General features: G+C 46.5%; 1 protein-coding gene across 1 annotated transcript in view; it reads right to left on the bottom strand.

Annotated features, from left to right (window-relative positions):
- The window catches only part of LOC144132824 (kanadaptin-like), a 25846-nt gene extending 3266 nt beyond the window's left edge, over positions 1 to 22580 (bottom strand). The window contains exons 1-13 of the mRNA XM_077665504.1: positions 21927 to 22580; positions 19822 to 20026; positions 18690 to 18832; positions 16680 to 16845; positions 14778 to 14900; positions 14452 to 14512; positions 9554 to 9696; positions 7970 to 8130; positions 7203 to 7275; positions 6554 to 6743; positions 4576 to 4666; positions 3211 to 3508; positions 451 to 524 (exon numbers count right to left, since the gene is read on the bottom strand). Of these exons, the coding sequence (XP_077521630.1) occupies positions 451 to 524; positions 3211 to 3508; positions 4576 to 4666; positions 6554 to 6743; positions 7203 to 7275; positions 7970 to 8130; positions 9554 to 9696; positions 14452 to 14512; positions 14778 to 14900; positions 16680 to 16845; positions 18690 to 18832; positions 19822 to 20026; positions 21927 to 22367 (2169 nt within the window). The 5' untranslated portion in view covers positions 22368 to 22580. The remainder of the gene's footprint in view (positions 1 to 450; positions 525 to 3210; positions 3509 to 4575; positions 4667 to 6553; positions 6744 to 7202; positions 7276 to 7969; positions 8131 to 9553; positions 9697 to 14451; positions 14513 to 14777; positions 14901 to 16679; positions 16846 to 18689; positions 18833 to 19821; positions 20027 to 21926) is intronic.

Raw genomic sequence — 22580 nt, 5'->3', positions numbered from 1 at the left:
AATAAAAGATTCTAACTGCTTACAAAGAATGATGCCATTTTATTCAGAAAAAAAAGGTATATGAAATGAACAAAAAAAAGTTCCGGTAAATTTGGCACAATTTTCTTCATTTTGCACGGTAGGGAAAGGGTTAATCTGTAAAGCATAACAATGCTAAATATAACGTGCCATTTTACTACGCTGCAAGCAGCTGTGGAAATGTGGAAAAGGTAGGAAAACAACTTTTAATTGAGATTTCAAAAAGTGCATAAGTTAAAGCTTTCAAGGGCGTGCCTGATTTACCATTACACTATTCTGCAGTTTCTTCATTAAAAGACGAAAATTCCTAGCAAGCCAAAATCAACAAGCTTGTGAAATCCAACAGCCCACCAAAACGTGCATGTTGTAAGATTCGTGTGAATAACTGATCCTGCGCGCAATGTAAGCCACAGAACCGAAAGACAAACTTGCCTTTTTCTCCGGTGTTTTCATGATCCTGGGGGTCTTCTTGACAAACTCCAGCACCATGGGAGGCCTCTCTGGACCTGTAACGCAATTTCTCATATCACAAAATACTTTCAATGATTCCATGGATGTGAACATGGAGAAATCCCTTGGGAATAGTTGCAGAGAAAATAACTAAGACATATGTATGCATACAATCATCATAACAGTAGTTACTTTTGTTCAGTGTGAAACACTTCTGGCGCCTGTTTCTGAAAGAATGGGCAACTAGATCCTCATCGTATCTATCCATGGAGTTTCTCAGTATTAACCAGAGGGAAAGCAAGCAATGCTGCAGTTCAGCCTCCAAGAAGAAGCGCAGGAATGCTGGGAAGACTAGGTTTCTTACTTGGCTCGACTATTGTTGGGTATAAAACAAGGATTCACCCGTAAAAATGGGACTCTTTTCGCGGCAAGCCTCGAAGAAGTGCTGCGAAAGTTTCCACACCAGCCTAACACTTGCGTTAAATTTTTTGAAGAAGTGAAAAGCGCACTATTGAAATAATTTCACCTGCGCACAGAGGGGAGCACCACAGCGCAGCTGTCGAATCCATGTTTTTGGCTTAACACCAGCGAATCCAAATAAGAAACCTCTTATTCCCAGCATTCGAACTCTGCATCAAATCTTCTACGACATTTTACACCAGAAGACATGTCCCCACAGAGGTGGTTTCAGGTGTCACTGCAACACCTTAAATTCCCAGAGCAGATAAAAAAACGGTCAACGTAAGGCTCTGCCATAGAAAAGCTAACAAACATTGAAGCCAAACAGTCACTGCATGCAAGTGAATGCATCGGCAAACCACTAGTCTTGCACTGAAAAGCACATAATGCGCAAAGGCATCAAGATTAGGATATGACAGCAATGCTAAGCCAGATGCGAACCAGTATTGCACAGCCTCTGGTTCTTCAAAACCACCCTTTCTTCGAACCGATTCTCCGCAACAAGACAGCCAGCATACGGACGCCTTTTTGCATATCACCTCCACCTGAATGCGGCTGCCGCGGCCAGGTATGAACACAGGTCTTCCGGCTCAGTAGCTGAGTGCCCTAACCACTCAGACACCACGGCAGGTAAAATGTCCCAACTGTTGTTACGTTAGCTTTGTAGCAAAATGACAACACACACGTGGATCCTGATTCTGCTACTATGCGTAGGAACATGTTCCTCTGTGTCACATATATTAAGGAGCCTAAATTAAATTTTAAAGGAGAGAGGTGTGAAGAAGACAACGCAAATTAACCAAAGAATAAAGAAGAGGAAGAAGAAGCATTCGTTGAGGTGGAGAGAGATGATTGGTGGAGAAGAGAAGACGATGACAAGGCTTATGTGGACTAACACGACAAGGCTGACAAGGCTTATGTGGACTAACACCGAGGCTATAAAAGGGCGAGTGAGAGCGAGGGACTGGGGGGAACAGCAGAGAAGCGGAGGCTCCGGCGGGTCAGGGACACATCGGCTGGAAGAGAGCGATGCCGGCTACTGCTCCGGTGAGCTCGCGTTCTACGACATCGCATCGTGGATTTCCTGCCGTGCCTGAGCCCGTTCCGGGGAGTCGACAGAGGACGCTACCACCTGCTACGGCCAGGGGTGTCTCCAGCACTGTTGCCACCCATCTGGGTGGTGCCCCCAAAGCCAACAACTTGGCAGTCTTGGCATCACCTCCACGGGCGCTTGGACCTGGAGCTTGTACGACGCAGCCAGCGACGACAGCCCAAGCGCGTCGAATGCCACCAGCGACGCCAGCTCAAGCACGGCGAACGCCGCCTACTGGATCCATAAGACGCCGCAGCCACACTGAACCAACCGTGAGCACGAACGCCGACCGCTAATAGTAGAACACTAGTAGTAGACGCTAGTAGCAGTGTGCCCGGGTCGTGTGTATTTATAGTCTTTGTGCTTTGTGTTAGTTTTGTTAGTTTTGTGTTCTAGTGTGTGTCGCCTAGTCCATTGTTTCGGTCCGAGTGTTCTCCGGAGAGATCTGTGACACTCTGATTGCAAGAAATTGCAACAAGATAGTAGCAACAATTTAAGCAAAGGGCGATTTCTTGCTGGTCTCGGGCGAGTGTACCCTGTTGCCCTGACCTGTGGGAATTCATTCAAGAGTACAGATTACACAGAGTTTCTCTAAATTGCCTAGAGGGAAAGCTGGTGCCACCGTCTATGCGAGTTTTTTAAAGAGCCTTTCATACCTCATGGGAATGCCGGGAATAAGAGGTTTCTTATTTGGCTTCGCTAGTGTCAAAAACATGGATTCGACAGCTGTGCCGCGGTGCTCCCCTCTGTGCGCAGATGAAATTATTTTAATAGTGTGCTTTTCACTTCTTCAAAAAATTTATTGCAAGTGTTAGGCTGGTGTGGAAACTTTCGCAGCATTTCTTCGAGGCTTGCCGCGAGAACAGTCTTATTTTTACGGGTGAATCTGTGTTTTATACCCAACAATAGTCGAGCCAAGTAAGAAACCTAGTCTTCCCAGCATTCCTGCGCCTCTTGTTGGAGGCTGAACTGCAGCGCTGCTTGCTTTCCCTCAGGTTAATACTGAGAAACTCCACGGATAGATACAATGAGGATCTAGTTGCCCATTCTTTCAGAAACCTTTGAATCTGTTCACAAGGAGGACAGAAAACACTGGACGTATCTAAGGCAGGACAGCCTACAACTGCTTGTAAGGATACGTACCATTTAAGGGCAAGGGTACTTTATGCAGAGGTGTAAGTCATACTTACCAATGATGATTGGCTTCTTTTCCACCTCCGCAGGCTTGTCTTTAGCACTGCTTGTGTCTGCATCGCTCCCTCCCTTGTCCTTCAATTGAGTCGCGCTTCTCTTCCCGTCATCCTGCAGTTCCTCCATGGCAGCATCAGTGCTGGCAGAGACTTGAGCTTCAGTCTTGGCACCAGCACCAACTTGGCTAGCGACATTGGCTTTGGCTTCTTCTTCATCTTCGTCTTCTTCCTCCTCCTCTTCAGCTCCTTCTTGACTAGCCGAAGGAACAATAACCCTCCTCTCAGGCTCTGGAATGACCTGGAGATTACAATAAAGTTATCAGCATAGGTAAGTTCACGGAAAAAACATGTCATCACATTAAACCAAGAGAATCATAAACGGGGGAAGCATTTATTTCTATGGCTTTGTGTGATGAGGTCACAATTTGTCCAGTAAATTAAATCAGGAGATTTGCAAGAATCAGTTGTAGTTAGCGTGTGGTGCAGTGTAGCAGACACCCTGGGCCCATGTTGCAAAAGAAGACGAGAAATCCGGAGCGTGAGGCTCACTTGGAGATGAAACCCTCGGCATGGACCGTTTGGATGCCACAATTCTGCAGCTACAACTCAACTAAAACTCGCTCTTACAATAGCTCTAGTAAAACGAGCTTCTGGGCTAGTTGGTTGCATTCTTGTATCATAACTGCAGCGAAGAAACGCTTTCACATAGAGGAGAAACACACGGCACAGCGTTCGTTCATGTGTTGAGTGTTTCTTTGCTGCAGTTATGATACAAGAATAGTTCTGGTGTTGTTTTCTCAGTCTGCCAATACAAACTTCATACAATGGCATATACATATATGTCATACGGTGTCTGCTAGTTTACTATGATCTGAAACTAAATTATTAATCTACAACATAACAGTGCTCACTCCAGAGTGGCTCTCTGTCACAATGACCTGTGCAGTTCAGAAAAGTCGTGATGGCTCTCAAGGAATCAGGAAATTACAACTACTGTAATAACTGAGCACAGCATAGTGTTGCTGCAGAGCATAAAGCACCCACCAACAAGTCCTTTCCAAGAGCTAAAAAAATTTCAAATGAATCTAGCATGAACAATGCATTCATAAAAGTGTGTAATTTTTTAGCGCCATCGTCGTCGCCGCCGTCATCATCATCATCATTATTATTATTACTGCTCATTTCCTTTTTTTCTTTCTGAAGAAGTCCAGTTTTATGGCCATGTTTTTTTGTTGCTTGTCAGGCTTTGTGCGAAAAGCCATTTTGATGGCTTTGGCAAACCCAGTAATTGCGGTTGAACAGGTATGTGAACAAATTACTACTACTATTATCAACATCGCTGCCACCGCTTCACAAGCCGCTCACCAGTTTCTTCCTGTTCTTGAGGGACCCAGTCATCGGCAGGAGCTTCTTCACCCCAGACCCATCACCTCTAGCTTGGGGCATCAACAGAGCACTGCAAACAAGTGGAATGATAGCGAACGATGAGGGGTTGTCCAACAACCTGCACAGTCAGCTGCTTACAGAGTGGTCCCCTGTTCCTGTTCACTCTGCCGCAAGGACATCAAGTAGCCGAACCAAACAGCCAACTAGACTTACACAAATGGTGTTTTTTTAAAGCGAGAGCTTTACTACTCCCCTCCGTAGCTTGTTCGCCGTGTGCGCAAGTTTGACCTTGAACTGAGGAGAAACCACGTGACAGCTATGATGTCACTCAGCCACTGCCGCCGAAATAAAACGCTCTCTTCTGTTTCTATGAGCCGTCGGCGTTCATTGGAGTTGGCAACGTTCTAGACTCCGAAGATTTCGCGCAAAGGAAGAGCGCATAAATGGCTCCCTGGGTCAGTGGACGCCTCAATCACCTTTTCAGGAATGTGGCGGTGGTGACATGCGGGCTGCATGCATTAGCGCTGCCAACATTGTGGCAGACACGCGGCACTGCAGCAATAGGCTGCAGCGCTCATTGGGTGACCAACCTCTCGCGGTCAACCATTAATTTAACTGCTACCTGCCTCGGTGGCAGGGTGGGCACGCTGCCTATCCAGTGTGCGGAGTGCACTCAACGTTACAGACACCAAACCGCGTCTACTTGCCCGATACACCACACCTTTCGCTCTCTAACCAGGTTCAGGAGTAGTTAAACCACAGCTAATTTTTTATCTCAAGTGAACATTTTCAATAAGTCTGGCACGCGAAAAAGTGTTGAGTAGCACAAATACGTAGGTACACATTTTTAAAACCATTCAAACCATCAAACCGCTGCGACATTGTTTCCTCAGTCACTGGCGAAACATTCATTCAATGCAAGCATAATCGATCAGGAAGCTGAAGCTGAAGCTGAAGACAACCTGAGCTGTCATCTAAATGTGGGGCCTGACTGAGCTGTTGGGACTCGGTTGAAGTGCCCTCAAGGCTGCACTTGAAGCTGCGGGACCACCTCGGCATAAATAAGCAGACATAAATAACAGATTTCTGTGGTCTTGCAAGAACGAAAGCTTCTGCGTGTGCCCCCCTTCATGGGTATCATGTTTTACCTGGTCAGTGGATATAGTTACCTTGTTTTCGGTTATAGCATACTGCTGGTTTGCACGTAGTTTTTCTGCAGTCCTGCCCCGGTATGCGTTAACAAGGCTTCACTGTGCCAGTCCCAAACACCTGATGGCTAAATTTGTTTTTAAATTGCAAATATGTTTGTCCCCTCTTCTTTTTTTTTTTTCTCTGCGATTTATTGTAGATGTTCATCTAAAAGCTTGGATGCAAAAATTGTACATTTTGCTAAGGTCCACTGATATTACTTTTTGTATAAAACACCACCCGCATCATTCAGTACAGTAACTACTAACCAGTCTTGTTAGTTTTGACTGAAACACTATAACCATATACTACTGTTTTATCACACGTTCTGCTTTACTCTGTGTGATTGCATCGGTTATTTACTGTTGAGCCTGTGCTTACATATTTTTAGTGGCTACAATGTCTAAGACAGTACACACACAATGTGAACACCACAAAGGGGAACACATACACCCCAGTCAGCCTCATCTTCCGTGACTTTTTGTCTGCTCCCCGTGCAATTACAGGTACACCACAGTGAATGGTGGCTCCGGATTAATTTTGGTCACCTTATGTTCTTTAACTTGAGCTGATAGTGCGCAGCACACGGGCGACCTCTTGCATTTCACTTTATTGAAATGCCACCTCTGTGGCCAGGATTCAATTCCTTCACCCTGGGATCCGCAGCCAAACCCCAAAGCAAGTGAGGCACTGCAGTGGCTGGTTCCTTCTTCAATGTTACAGAATAGCCAAGGCCAAATCACAAGGGTGACCGACTGGAGTGACTCACTTGGTGAGCGGTGGCAGGTGGGCGGGCTTGGCAATGTTGGCGACGCGCGTGAGCCGCAGCCTCTCCTGGAGCAGGCCAGCCAGCTCCTGGCGCCACCTGGACCGCTGAGTCTTGTCCTCCAGCGAGCGAGACTTGAGCGCACTCATGAATGCCTCCAGGGAGTCATCCGCTTCGCCCTCCGCCCGCTCGGCTGCAACGCACACATGCGCCGGGGGATGACACAAAGGATGAATCATCCATGCAGGAATACGTTTAACATCTACATCAGCTGTTTTCAGCGTCTTTCACAACATTTAGCATCCATAGAAATGCAGCTGCTGCAGTTGCAATTCAATCCTGCAACTTAGGGCTTAGCAGCTCAATGCCAAACGATAGTTTAAAGATATAGAACAGAAGATGGCGCCAACAGCCACTTGATAAGAACTGTTAGAACTAACTGTTCAAGTGTTATCAGTACTCAGTAAGAAGATTCTGTACTCCCACGTTTCACTGCAATAACACTTCATGTCACAAAGATGCCGCTCAGCAGGGTACTGAGGAGGCTACTGTTGCCAATAGCAACACTTTCTCACATCGTTACGAGCCTTTTTTATACTAAAACACTAGTAACCGGATTGATATGATGGAAATGCAATGAGGTAATACTAACAGGCCTTCTTGCTCTCTTCCAGCTTGGTTTGGAGCTGGCCAATCTGTTCCTCAACGATCCGCAACTTCTCCAACTGCGCAACAACATGAACACACACCAAGGTCAAGAAAGCGGTGATCTTTCTATCCGTTGAAGGCAAAAAATCACTTACATTTTAAAACAGGAAAAGCACGGTGAAAGAGCATGAAGGGGGATGTGGTAACAGCAACTCTTGACATAGAGGAGCACTTAGTAGTTAAGGAAAGTGGACACATTCACACAAATACAGACCTTCAGTAATATGCCAGAGTTCGTAAGAAAATAGTCCATTTAAAACAAGCCGTCAGTACTGCACTGCGTCTGTCACGTAGTTTCACAGTGTTTATTATTACACTGTGAGGAGACGCATGTGAGAAACTCTCTTCCCAAGTGCGAGCATCTTAGGTCTAAAGCATGTAGAGGAAGCTATTTAATTCAACCAAGAACTTCAGCAGATTGACAAGTCTTTACGATCTATGCCTATATTCCTAGGGGAATCGAAATTTACTTGTTAGAATGAGAAATTTTCAATACTGGGTCTTCTCAAAGTATCTAGACCACGGTGGTAGCCACCGACTGTGACATCCACCACGCTTCATTTTTCACATTGTGGTGCGTACCGGATATTCCATTTCCAAGCTCCTATATCATACAGCATACAGTGTTGACTACTTCTGCCTTATTCGTAGCCAACTATAATCAGCTGCAGCTCTCTGGTCATCAGTCATCATATGGTCATCAGCACTCACCAGTGTGTCGTACGTGTCGACCTCTGGGGTCTCCTTGCGCGCCATCTTCTTCCGCATCTCGCGCTTCTTCTCGATGGTGCCCGTTCGGTCGAGGAAAGTGTCCTCGTCGCTGTCATAGTAGTCGTTTTCCTCCCAGTTCTTCTCCTTGCGTTTGCGCCCCTCTGTGCGACAGAAGAGTTGAAGGGGGGTGCAAGAAGACAATATAAACAAAAGTGACAACTTAACACCAACCAAACAACAACCAAATAGCCAGTTGTTTGTTATGCCAAAAAGGTGCTGTCGCTTGACAAAAAAAGTGCTGTCACTTTTCTGCAGCAAATGTAACGCAGTGTATGTTGCCACACAGATGCAGGATCCTGTATGCAACTATTATGTAGACCTATCTGTTGCTCTAAGCATATTGGTATGTGGTATCTGAGGTCTAACATTCCAAAGTGACACACAGGCTAATACACTGCTACTGGCATTAGCTGCAGGAAAGCTGCTCTTAATACTTCAGAAGGAAATGAAAGGTTGAATTCAGAACATTAATGTAAGTAGCCAGGGGTGTTTCTAATAACATTATTCATCAGGTATCTGTCATCCTTTACTAAGCTCCAGAAAACCAGAAGCGTAAACGTCTAAAAACACCCAGCACCATGCTTTACATGTTTTTTGCACCATGCATGAGCTTGATACCGTCTCAAAGCGGTGTCTCGTGGACTAGAAAATACAATAGCTAGTAACCACAGTGAAGGCAAAATTATTGCAATGACTTGCTACCATCAAAAGTCAACCTGACATCATCTCCACAGCGTGATGCTTGTAGCACTCCCACTTGAACGCACGTAATGCATGACTTGGCCCAAAGGAAAAAACTTAACGAATGAAAGGGAATATGGCACCAAAACCAGCAGTGCCAATCCAGGACACAATCAAAAGACAAATGGGACGCATCACCTTGACAAAAATTGCATTTTTCTGGCAACTGAACTTTGAAGAAAGCAATGACTTTAACATGTAGCTTTATCAGTGTGAACAGATTATTTGATGCACATTTTAGACTACACTATGAACAAAGCAGTGTGGAGAGGGAGATTTCTCTCTCTCCACTGTGCCTCCCGTCAATCGAGACTTCAGGCAGATGGATAGAAGGGCTGACAGATTTTTTTTTTTGCCAACATGGGGGTTCTAATGCTATTGCCTTAACATAGGACCCAGATTGAGGGTCTCATTTAGCCTATCAATTTACTCTGATGTAATAAGAGTAAACTAGAAAGAAAATAAATTCCAACAAAAGCAGTCCACACAGAGAAATGATAGACAAGAACATTTGCAGTCACACATGAGCACTGATTAGTCCTGTTTGCCATCAATCAGCCTGTTCTCAGAAAATCTGAACGTTCAAAACTGAGGCCTGTCCGCCATCACTCTTTGCACAAAAAAAGAAAAGAAGCAGTGACCATGATGCATGAAGCCAGGTTTTCCAGGTTGCTTCGTGGCCCTCCCGAATTGCGCGTGCTTGGCATCAGCATGAAAATTCTGCCTGTCTACTCAGCTGCCTTTCAGCTTGCAGCGATGCCACATGCTGCTAAAGAGACTCACCATGGCAGGCCTTGCGGAGCTCTCCATGCTGGTCAAGGATCCTGCACGCCTCGAGCGCACACGCAATCACCGCTTCCTTCTTCTTGCCCTTCACGGACGCTTCGGCTATGACTGGATCTCCACTTGGCGTGTCGATGGGAAGTCTGCACAGAGGCAGGAAGTCAAGCCGAGAAGAAGCTAAGCCTGCAGCTTAGCAGGTGCCTTCTAATCAGTGCTCTGTGCCATGTGGACACCAGAGACCTACTTATAGCGCACTGGTGATGGTTCGATTTTGAGCTCCAGAGACAGGCAGTTCTGGCACACAATCGACCGCCCTTCACTAGCAAATGGTCAGTATATCTTGTGCCTTCATGTTCAAAATGTGCAAAAAAATTGGAGAATGCTTAAGCTTTGTCTTTAAGAGTGAGACGCCACAGCGTGTCTGTGCGTAGCCTTGCAGAGGAGTACACGGAACCCCAGGAACCCCATCCCCCCTTCCTCTGAACAATTTAAGGAAAGGACGCCTGTCTCACATATCTGGGCGGACACCTTAAGCAAAGGAAAATGAAATGAAAAATTGCTTTTAAGAAAAGGAAATGACGCCTGTCTCACATTTCTCCCTGGGCGCCATAAGGGAAGGGAAAATCGATCCATCAATCAATCGGTCGGTCGGTCGATCAATCAATCCATCTATCAATCAATCCTTAACGCTGTCACGTTAAAATCCCTTCCCTTACGGCGCGGTTCAGGCGTCCACCGAGATGCCCCATTTTTCGCTCACGGCCAAAGACGCCGACGACGCCGGCTTTTCTGCGACACAAGCTCCTTAACGCTGTCGCGTTAAAAGACTAGGACCGGCATGTACTCTCACTGAGCGTTTGAGGCATATACATAAGTAGCTTATGACTGGGAACGTTTTATACTGCTTGCATGAACTAGGAATTGGTCTGTGTGGATACTGGCTGCCTGTCTTTGTATAGATCAAACATTCAGTTGAAAGCATGCTGGCCTACTTGGTACTGTGTCTTTGTCTTTTCGAAATTTCAACATAAATATGCACAGAAAAAAAACTCGTGCACTACTATAGTAGATTAGATTACTAGAATAGCACAGTCATTGAAATATATTAGTATAGTGAATGTATATTAGTGTAGCAAACTCTTAACCTTACAGCATCTCGTGCACTAGTTGCAATTCTATTGCACTCCAATTACTGAGTTGTATAGTCTAAATAAAGGAGCCCTTGCATTGAGGTTTTTACAAGGCACTGATATTTGCAGTGCCTTTTCTTGCACATTAACTGTGCACTTCTTTTTTTCTTTTCTCATGTTTCAGTCACTCATGTCAACTGTGATGGTTCCAAGCTGACTACCCCTGTTCACAGTGTCGAAACGGTTTGTGAACTTTAAGACACCTGCTTTACGTGCGATTGGCACCTGCTTTGCTTTATCTTTCAGTAATCTACACATCTTGCCCAAATATGTAAACGACCTGAGAAAAAAAAACAATGAATATCCCGAAGCAACACTACTTGACAGAAATTTAAATTTGAAATGCAATTAGCAGCGTGCACTTTTTCACGCTAGAACAGCAAGACAGATCACTTGGTCTTCACATAAGAACTGATTGAAGATAACCGTTATAAATAGAGCGGCATAAAATCAGAGATAAACAAACAAACAAACATAAAAATGGCAGCTGATGCAACTGCCGGTTAGGGACCCACTGTGACTCATTTCTGCACTGGCCAGGACTTGTAACATTGAGAGTGCAATGTAATGAGAAGTCTTCGACTTCAAAGGACTATAGACACCTAATTTTATTGCACCTTTTCTTCTGTCAAATGATGCATTAGACATTAGAATACATGGACTGCCGAGTGGTATTTGCCTACAATCGCTAAATAATTTATAATTGAATTTCTTCTCTCGTGCTGTTTCGGCTTCATCGACCGAACGACTATGACGTCAAGTTTATGTTTTGGTCATGTGATCAACTAGAAAAACTAATATAATCGCTGATATGAAGTTTTAATTTACTACGACATTTAATCCAGCCTCTTCCAAGACCTGGAATAATAAAAAAACGACCTGTCAGAAATTATACAGCCGATTTTTATGCCTCATGTGACCTAAACATCAACTACACATCACAGTCATCGTTTGTGGGGACCTGCCCTGCAGCCCCCTGAGTTTGCTTTCCCGCGAGGCACCGTGCAGCGGCGGTCTCACCTCGAGGCTGAGCGGATTCCCTTGTCAGTTACATTAACTGGCAAGAGAGGGCGCCAGCGTCGCTGCGGGGGAGACTGCTGAAGCCTGCCCGCGGGAGATGGGGTCTCTTGGGGCCGGGATAATCACCCTGGGCGGACGCGTCGCTCGGGGCTCCGCTCTTCGCCGACGGGGCGAAGAAGCGACGGGGAGACAGGCTCCCGTACTCGTCCCGTCCGGCCTGCGGAGTTTATATCCCTTGCCCTAGCGCGGGCGAACATTCGCTCGGAACCTTGCTGGTGAGTCGGACGTCCTTGATTCATTAGCGTACCTTGTTGCTAGCTGGCGTTATTGTTTCTGTAGCAATAAATGCCTGTTTGTGTCAGCCAATGTGTCGTTCCTTTGTTCCCCCAGAGCAAGGCCCGCCGTGGTCGGCGAGCGCTCGGTAGCGTACGCGATCACGGGGTGGGGTCCGGGTGGCTTTGAACCGTGTCAGCCGCGATTGAGTGGGGAGAACGTATTTATCTCCCCATATCAACCCCACATTTGGCGCCCAACGTGGGGCCTGCTCTTGGAACATTGGACGACTGTCGGTTCGGTTCGAGGAACGCTCTTTGTCCGGACTTGACAAGTGCTAGGCCTAGAGTGAATTTTGATCGCTAGGACCTGCGGCATGCTTTCTTGAGTGCGAGGTGTATTGCGCTGCAGCATGTTTGAACTTTTCGACATGCTCAGCACATTTTTTTTTCCCTGGAGTTTCTTCGTGAGAATGACTTGGTCCGCATCGAGGGAGTTCGAGGCCTAGCGCCCGCGGAGTCGCCGAGCCCGAAGCGAGTGAGTACGGAAGCCGCGTGGGTGGTCCGAGTTTCTGTATATATTTTCTCTACTATCTCTTTTTCGACTCTGGGAGTCGCGGCTCCGGGAGCCGGGTGGCCTGGGGCCACGGGTGCCGCTACGAGCTCGCTGGTATTGCAGCTCGGCACCGGGCGCTCCGACACCGTCCGATACGGTGGGCGCCGACCGCTCAGAAGCTGCTTTGTGCAGTGAGCGGGGTAGGACCACCCCACAAAGCTGATGTCTCCTCGCGGCTGCGCGCACAAAACCCGTTTTGGGTCTTTGTTGTGGTCACGGTCGTTGTCGGAGTGGTCGTTAGGCCTGAGGCTTTTTGGAGCTGCCTGCACCACATTAAAAGAGACATGACCACCGGACCGTGACGTTGAGAGGGGGCGCACTTTGCTGCCCGTCCGTTTTTTTTGTAACCTCGCACGAACTGAGCAGTCTCGTTCAACTCAAGAAAGGGCTTTGTTCACTCGAACTTTGCGTTTGCACAGCCGCCGACACGTTTTGCTAGCAAGTTAGGCATTGTGCCACGAGGCCCTTGCGGATGCCGTTTCCCCTCCCGTGACCTACGTTAAAGGCACGCCGAGAGCGTTTTGACAATTTTGCAGATCCGGTGGAGCCACCCAGGCTTGCTGACCGGTGCACATCGTCTCGCTGCCACCTGCTGCGACGGAGCGGCCTGTATCCTGTTCGCCGCATCCATCCGGGGCAGCTGTGGCGAAACCAGTCAGCAGTCACCTCCGGCTGCTGCTGCCCTGGCGACTACTGCAGGATCCTGGCCTGCAGTTTTCCCACCGGCCTTCGATTCGCGGGCCTGCGGACACGGTAGTCCGCGGGCCATACGAGTCGTCCCAGCGGAGACCTTCACGCCGCCTTCGGAATACCGCGGAAGTCTGCGTGGACGCTGTCGGCGTGACCTCCGCTGCAAGACGTGCCTCAAAGACATGAAGACCAGGAGACTCCTCCATAGCATGTACTTTCAGGCGCGTGGGTCTATTTAAGGTTGGGGGGATGTGGGGACCTGCCCTGCAGCCCCCTGAGTTTGCTTTCCCGCGAGGCACCGTGCAGCGGCGGTCTCACCTCGAGGCTGAGCGGATTCCCTTGTCAGTTACATTAACTGGCAAGAGAGGGCGCCAGCGTCGCTGCGGGGGAGACTGCTGAAGCCTGCCCGCGGGAGATGGGGTCTCTTGGGGCCGGGATAATCACCCTGGGCGGACGCGTCGCTCGGGGCTCCGCTCTTCGCCGACGGGGCGAAGAAGCGACGGGGAGACAGGCTCCCGTACTCGTCCCGTCCGGCCTGCGGAGTTTATATCCCTTGCCCTAGCGCGGGCGAACATTCGCTCGGAACCTTGCTGGTGAGTCGGACGTCCTTGATTCATTAGCGTACCTTGTTGCTAGCTGGCGTTATTGTTTCTGTAGCAATAAATGCCTGTTTGTGTCAGCCAATGTGTCGTTCCTTTGTTCCCCCAGAGCAAGGCCCGCCGTGGTCGGCGAGCGCTCGGTAGCGTACGCGATCACGGGGTGGGGTCCGGGCGGCTTTGAACCGTGTCAGCCGCGATTGAGTGGGGAGAACGTATTTATCTCCCCATATCAACCCCACACGTTGAACTGATGAAACCAAAACTGAAACAGCGTCAAGAAGAAATTCAATAATAAATTATTTAGCACTCATATATGAATACAACAGGGTGCTCCATGTATACGAATGTATAATGCATTGTTTGAAAGAAGAAAACACGCAAGCAAAAATTTGACGTCTATAGTCCTTTAAACGGACACACAAAGAATAGCACAAGTAAGTGCATGTTTTAATCAAAGGCTGAGACCAGTTTTTTCTATCTTGTCATTAGGCTAGCTTTGGCGCATACTCACTCAACGGTGCAGACAAAGTGACTGTAGCCTTTCTCTTCAACATTGTACTGCAGCTCATAGCCTGGAAAATAAAAAAAAAAGATGGGTCACATTTTTTTTGCACACAGGCTTTCAGCATGGACCATATAAAACTGAAAATGGCCGACTCTCCTGACTTTTTGTCAAAAGTTGCATTGCTTAGGCAGACAAATATAAATGCTCCTCCAAGCTAAAAGAGTATTTCCCCCACGATTACGCAGATCAAGGAAGCCAGAAGTTCAAGTGAGAGTTCAAGTATGAACTGTTCCTCTTAGTGATATTGTAAGCACTGCTCGCAGCGGCCTCACCTTCACGTTCAAACCAGCCTCGGAGTGTCTTCTTAGGGTCGTCTATGTACAGGTCTTCATTATTGCCTGCTGCCAAGGCAAAAGGATTCTCCGATGATGGATCTTCATCTTCTGCATCATCCCCTGGAATACCAAACATCAAGCACGTGTGAGCTTCTCCCGAATGGCACTCTAATGAGAAGACACTGCTCTGAGGCAACATAGTCTTGGCAGCACCTGTACCTCATATTATTCTTCTTTATTGTTGCTGTTAACTGTGTTAACTGTTATTACCACATCATACAAGCACAAAGAAAGTGAATAGAAAAAGGAAGAACACACAGGGTTTCCACAAAGTGAAGGCCGCACACAAAAACAAGCCACTTAGCTACTGAATGTTTAAATATGTTGTAATTTCATTCAACACTCCCAATTCAGCACTCTCAATAAAGAGGCCACAATGAAGCAGCAAGCTAAGAGAGCCTGCATCAGAAGCAAAGGATTCATAGAATGAGCCGAAATTGAGTTCTCACAAAAAAATGACATTTTTTCCGTCTCCTATGATGCCTTCCTTCCCTCAACATTGTTCGTACACTCGTCAGTGCAAAGGTAGGCCCCTCAGCATTATGTACACAATGCCCTAGTGCTCACTCAATCACACATCACTAAGTTAGGTTACTTCAGGTTAGGCTCGGCTGGGCTGGGACGGGATGGGATGGACTGGGCTAGAGTGGGTTGGGTGATGTGAGGTGATGTTAAGATTCGACGAGCAGCAACAGAGTGGCTTTCTTAATATAATTTTGCGGACGACAGCTACATTGCATTCCTATCTTATGAAAAAAGCCAGTGCTAACCGCAAATGCATTTTCAAGCGAAACGGACTGTGGAATGTGTGGCACCTGTGTGAGACTTAGGCACTCATAAACCAGGGCCGCGTTTCAAGAAATTTTCAATATCACTAAAACAAAGCCATAGGACCCATGAGTAATGCAGAAGAACTGCAATTATGACACAGCTCCTCTGAAAGAAACTAACCTCCCTGTTACTACTCTATGCATAATGCAAGTTTCAGTGGCAGCAGTTTCCACCACCACTCATACCGTTCCCTTTTGCTACGCACAAAAAATGGCACAAGCACTAGTTTGCACCGCTGCACATACAGGGAGCCAATTCCCTTTCTCCCTCATCTGCCCTTTGTGATACGCCAACACCAATAGCAATGGTACTGACACCGCTGAACTGGGAAACATGTTCTTAAGGGGGACACAGACTTCAGCAAAAAACTTTTCATTTCTTAATGGACTACCATGAAATTTTTTCGGAATATATTAAATAATTTTGTCTACTCTCACAAAACTTCACTGTTGAATTTCCCCCAAAATTTTTTAATCTATAAAGAAGACTAGTTCACACTCATTGCGTTCCTACTCGCATGCCACAGGTCAAGACATCCTTAGAATTTTGCTTTTGCAAAGCACAAATTTTGGTTTTCAATTTTTGAGATGTAGGGCTCAATGACATGTCAAGAATTAGAAGAAAATTTCATACAAGAAATTTAAACTTCACAATCTTGTAACACAAAGAATGTCTTGACCGGCACTTTGGTCCTAGGAGTGCAGCAAAGCAAATGGGATCCAAACAGATAACACAGTCGTGAAGAAATCTGCTCCACAAGGTGACCATCTAGGCAAGAAACCATAATGGAGAAAACCGCCCATTGGTCGAGCGCTTCCCCACAATGCACAGCACCTGCGGTTCAAAAGACGATTTTTTGGAGTACCTCCCTGTAGATTTCGGCAGACAAAACGAGGCACACAACCAGATACAAAATTTTCAAAAACTCAGTATTTTTGGCCATTTTTTCGGGACTTCAAACCCGCAGACCCTGCAGTCGCTGTAAAAAGTTAGCATCAGCAGTCATACCCATGCCCCAGTCAACACCGCTGTCATCTTCCTTGGCCTCATCAGCTTCAGCCTTTGCTTTTGCTTCAGCTTCCCGCTGCCTGGCTTCCTCTTCTTGTTTCCTGCGCAGTTCTTTTATCTCCGTGACAGTGAGCTCTGATTCATCCTCTTGGTCATCTTCCGGTCCCTAGAAAAGACAATTTTAAGTGGCTACACAGAGAGGCAGTGCTAAATTGCCCACCACGAAATGAGCAGGCAAGGAAATGATTTGCTCAGAGTCATGTGGCCAACTTTAAATAATTTGAACACGAAAGATATAAAAAATTTGGTCACATTATGCAGAGCTCATAATAATAGCACTGAATTAGTGGACAAGAAATAACAGTGTACTGTACTGTACCCTAGTGTGCAACTGCGCTCCGTTAAGTGCTAACTTTAAGGCTTAGACATCGGGCAAGCGCACGTGGAGCCCATAAACCCAGCACACATCATTCAGACTCCCCACTCTAGGCTGAGCTAAAAATTGGCGGTGGTTTAGCTTTGGCTAAACCTGAAGTTACGCGATAGCTACAGCTGGTCGAGTGAAACTTGGTCACATGACCAAACACGTGACGAACCACGTCATCAGCCATGGTGCTGCGTTGCCAGCAGCTGCTCCGCACCACGTGACCAACCACATGACAGTGTGGCGGCGCAGCCACAGGGTAGCGCGCCGCCACGCTGAAGGCTTGAAATGCTACGGTAATATAGCTATCGCTGCAAAACATGCACAACTGTAAATTTGATCCAAAGCATCCTAGACCACACAGCGGCCAGGAACAGGACACCCAAAGCAAGTCCTTTAACACGGGTCTGCCGATTTCCCCGAACTACAATGAAATGTGAAATTCAATGTCTGGAAGTGCCTGTTTCAATTCAGCACAGCAGATTATGACCCGGGAAAGATGCCCTTTCCAGAGTACTGGCCTAGAGTTATGCCAACCATGATGCACACCCGACCTCTCCTTCCTCCATGTAATGACTGGCTCATGCAGCGTGCCCAGAGATTTCTTCTTTTTTTTTGCTTTCTACCTGGGCCAATAAAGTCATATAGAGAAAAAACTTAAGAGCAGTCAATTGGATTGATGCGAAGGAAATGAAAGGGCGTTTTCTTTAACTTGCCAATCCATTCCTATTCTGGTTCTATTGCACTTCTCATTCTATTACAATTATGATCCAATTTCTGATTCTATTTGAATTCTGATTCTATTCCTATTGATTATATTCCAATTCTGATTAGGTTCTGATTCTATTCTTATTCCAGCATCTCCCTCCTCATCCCTACAGGTGGAGAGGGACGGCTGGCGGGTGGAGAAAGGGAAATCCCCCTAAACACCACCTGCCATATTTGGCAGGTGCAGGCTTCCCACAGGTGCGGATGCCAGACAGTTTTTGCCCCCATGGTCCTCGTAATACCATCATATTAAAACAACCACCCCCATTCACCATCAAGTCTACATGGGAGATTTTGGTTGCAACTAGCTACAGTGATGGCTGCACCACTCATCCTGGAGAAAGTGCAAGCACACTCACTGTCAAAAGTTTATACAACAGGATACGCTTCCCAGTTTAGAACACGCCAACTACACAGTGCGAAACCCAAAGTGCGCCCCTGTGCTGTGCGATGTCAGTGCATGTTAAAGATCCCCAGGTGGTCGAAATTATTATGGAGGCCTCCACCAGGGCACCTCTTTCTTCCTTTCTTCTTTCACTCCCTCCTTTATCACTTCCCTTATGGCACGGTTCAGGTGTCCACCGAGATATGCATGACAGTTTCTTCGAAATCAATTTTCATTTTTTTTTCTTTAAATCTTGCATCCTGGGTGAAAAATAATTTATAACTTGTCACTAACGCTGTGTTCCATAAATTACTGATAGCATCTATTGTAGCAATACAGAGTGCAAAGTAGGCACTATTTTTTTTTTGTGGTGCCTGCAGTCGACACAGTTGCTAGTGACAAAAAGCCCGTTAGATCAGAAACTGCCTCACACCTCAAGGATGAAGTTGCGTGAGCTGCCTCCAAACTTGACCATGTGCCCCACTTTGAGCCGCTTGTAGGACTGTGCTCGCACTCGTGTCGACTGCTTGTTCACATATGTCCCATGTGTGCTGGCCAGGTCATACACGTAGAAACCTGGAGCATACAAACAAGACAAGAATAAAACCTCACCCCTAACAGACTAAAAAACAAAGAAAGGTCTTATATTTCACTGCCCGTGTGGACATTTTATTCACAATGCATATCGGCCACAGCTAAGCAGTTCACAAAGGCATCGTAGAAGTAGAAGCTTTTCGATCACACATTTCCCTCTGCAAGCAAGCCGACAATTGCAAGCATTTTAAAAACAGTTTGCACGGTCCCAACCAGTGAATACACGACTGACTAAGCAGCAGGAATGAACAAATTTTTTTAATATCATAATTGGCCATAAATTGCACACCGCACAATATTTTGTTCATGTGGGTACATGAAATATTCAAAGTTCACTGCTTTCTAACATCAAATCAATAAGCTTCAAACTTTTGCTGTAAATATCTTATAATTAGAGGGCTACAAGAGAAAAATGGCCAAAGAAAAAGCTCAAAAATTATCACAAATACCAGGTTGCTTTTCAAGTGTAACTGCCCATCTACAAATATCGCATTATACTCTGCAACATTTTTCTTGGCAATTAGAGCAAAAATTACAGATCCGAAACATACTCCCCTTTTCGTATGCAACAGCCCCTGGTTGCACCTAATAGTTCCCTCTTAAGGCACAGTATACTGGTAATACTCGTTCTTTAAAGCATATTTCAACATAGCTGCGCATTTTAAACATCGGACAGTCACAGCTAAAACATTTTCTTTGATTGCACTGAATTCTAAGCAAGTCTTGCTACAACAAACTTCCATAGATAGCGCTAGCTACACCAGTAACACAGCATGCATCAAGCAACATGCCAGGGGCCATCCTGAGGCCCGACTATTGGCAGAGTGATGCAGTTACAGACTTTGTAGCTTGTAGCTTCCTCTTTACTACCAAGAAAAGTTGTCGCTGAGTACAATGCTAGCAATAATGCTATTATAGCTGCTCTATAATGATGAATTAGCATTCATGGTACAAGTGAACGTGCTACAGACCTGACGCCCCTAGCTCCTCCCCAACTCTGAATTGCACCACAGCATGGTAGCGCGATATAGATGGATGTTCCAGTACAATGTCACAATCATCCTTTCGACCAATGACGATGTATGGCTTGTTCAGTGGGATGTTTGACACAATGGTGCCGCCCTTGAGCACCTGGAAGCTGTACTCCCGATCTGGGACACCACTCCAAGGAGGCTCCTGGATAGAGCAGAGAAAGTTACATAGACAATTTTTTTTTTTTCCACGGGGCAAGTGAAACAATGCTCTTTCAAATGAATAACACAAAAGGCTTGCGGAGCAATTTCCTTTGAGTTATACCGCTTAAAAATACCGCGGAAGTAAATTTAAAGCCACTGAGCAAAACGATTCATCCAGAACCAAAAAAATGCATTAAGAGTCACGTATCTCTAAACTTTAAATTTAAAGACTTCTTTTCTGTTACTGCTCGTTTCAGCCCTTCTGATACCACAAAACGTTATGAGAGCAAGCTCTTAAAATGCACCCAAATAGGAGTTATTTACTTTACTACACATCTAGTAATGCACTTCCATTTTTTTGTTTGTTGACTTGATTTCACGACCTTCTACCATGAGCTGCCACCATAAAAGAAGAGGTGAATCCGTCAACCTTTCCATTTTGTTTTCACTCAACATGTCTTAATATATTGAACCCTATGATAAAATTCTCAGCTGACTGTACAAAACTGATGCACTGAGGGCAACTGCATGCAATTTTTATTCTTAATAGAATTGAATTGTTTGGCCTTTTACAGCCGTGTTGACATTCAGTCAGCTGCGAACGATGTATTGAATGCTGAGGTATTTGGTGCTGTAAAAATAACATTTTTTTTTTCCACCACCTGGTTCAACATTGTGATATTGGAGATGGCACCTAAGCATTAGGGACTCAGCGATCCCTATTGAAAGTGGATGGTAGTGTCATATGACCTCAGAGATCTGTAAAAAATCACTTTACGTTGTTGCCGTTTGCTTGTGAAAACAGTTTGAGGAAGCGATGCCTGCATTTCAACCTTTACATTCTCTAGCATACAAAAGCTGTTTTGAGTGAAAGCAACCTCTCTGTCATTACAACACAGTAATCTATAACTGCAATTTACTACAGCCTGTAAATTCAACTTGTCCTCAGAACTTGAGAATGCATGGTGAAAGATGAAACTCAGATCAATCTAGAACTAGTAACTTGTCAGTTAACTACATCAGGCTGCACTTCAATGCTTATGATTCATTGCGTTCTTGTATTTACATTTGCCTTGTATGTGAACTTATGATGCACAGTTACTTGAAGTATCAAATGTCACACAAACTGAGGCTCAAGATCATTGGTGTATCGGTAGCACAAGCTCACTAAGAGTGTGCCGGGTGTTTGCATGAAGCTGGACGGAAGGTGGAAAGCTTGTACACTGCTCCACACATTTGTCTAGAGTGTGACCAGGGCACTGAGGAGTAGTCTAAGGCTCGAAACAATATATTACAGTTGTCCACAGACTTGTCTAGAGTGCTCGGACTCCATGCCGTCTGCGCTCAGCAGTACACAGGGCGATGTCTAGCGGCAGCACCTGGTTCGAGATAACGCATCTCTCTTGCTCAGACCATATCAGAGATACGTTATCTCAAACCAGGCGCTGTCACTAGACATCGCTCTGTGCGCTGCGGAGAGGTAAGAAGTTTGGTGGAGACGAAAATTTGGAGAGGAAAAGATAGTTAAACTCGACCTTTTAAAAGAGAAATAGAAAGAAAATAGAAGGAACCGGAAAAAGAAATTAACCAGGGGAAAGTACAGGCTAGGTGGCGCAAGCTGCCGCCCGAAACAAAGGGTAATGCCATTATCATCCATTCATCCAGCAGACGGCACGTAGAGCGCTCTAGACAGGTCTGCGGACGACTGTCCATTCCTGCATGCACATCTGTATAAATTGCGACTGACTTCTAACGCCTCAAAAAACCATGCCGAGACCAGCAGGCACCGACAAATGTCACCAACGTACACTGCAGTGAACCGTTCGAGCGCTCTAGACAGGCATGCAGATGTCTGCGCTGCTAAAACGTCCGAACAAACACAACATGAAAGAAGCGGTTGCCTTGTAAGGCACGTCGAGAGGCGTCGGCTTCGACACCACTGTCGTGGACTCCGCGGTGGCGCTCGTCTCGGAGTCCCCGACACCACCGGATGACGAAGAGGGACTAGGCAGTTCTATGCACTGCGGCAACGGAGTGATGCCCGTCTTGAGCACCTTCTGCTTGCCCGGCCTGGGCCCTATCAGCGGCATTTTGAACGGCGCGCCCCGGGGAACGTCCGCTTTCGACGACGACACCTCCGAAGCATCCGGTGGGGCGGCCCGATCCCCATCGCCGTCGGTCTGCATCGGCTCCGGGTCGCTGGCTGTGGACGAGGTGACCGCTCCATTGCCGTCAGATGCTGTCGGTGCACTGCTGTCGACGTCAACCGTTGCTCTGTCTTCCTCCGATGCCTGCTGCTGCTGCTGCTGCTCGGCTGTGGTTGTTGACACCTCAGAGTCCATGATGATAGTCGCGGATGGCGGTACTTTGTCGGCACCGGCGATCGCACAAAGTGAATTACTCTGCGCTCACGCACTCATTGCGAGAACGAATGACGCGCCGTTACTGTGGGTGAAGAACGACAGCGTGCGTAGGGAAACGTCACAAATGCGCGTCTTGCGATCGTGGAAAATTCGCCACTAGAAGCGGCCATGTTGTCTGCATCATGGTTGTCT

The sequence above is a fragment of the Amblyomma americanum genome, chromosome 5 (genome assembly GCF_052857255.1).
Source record: "Amblyomma americanum isolate KBUSLIRL-KWMA chromosome 5, ASM5285725v1, whole genome shotgun sequence".
Classification (NCBI taxonomy): Eukaryota; Metazoa; Arthropoda; class Arachnida; order Ixodida; family Ixodidae; genus Amblyomma; species Amblyomma americanum.
The sequence above is the reverse complement of the archived record's forward strand: the minus strand, read 5'-3'. Positions and strand labels throughout refer to the sequence as shown.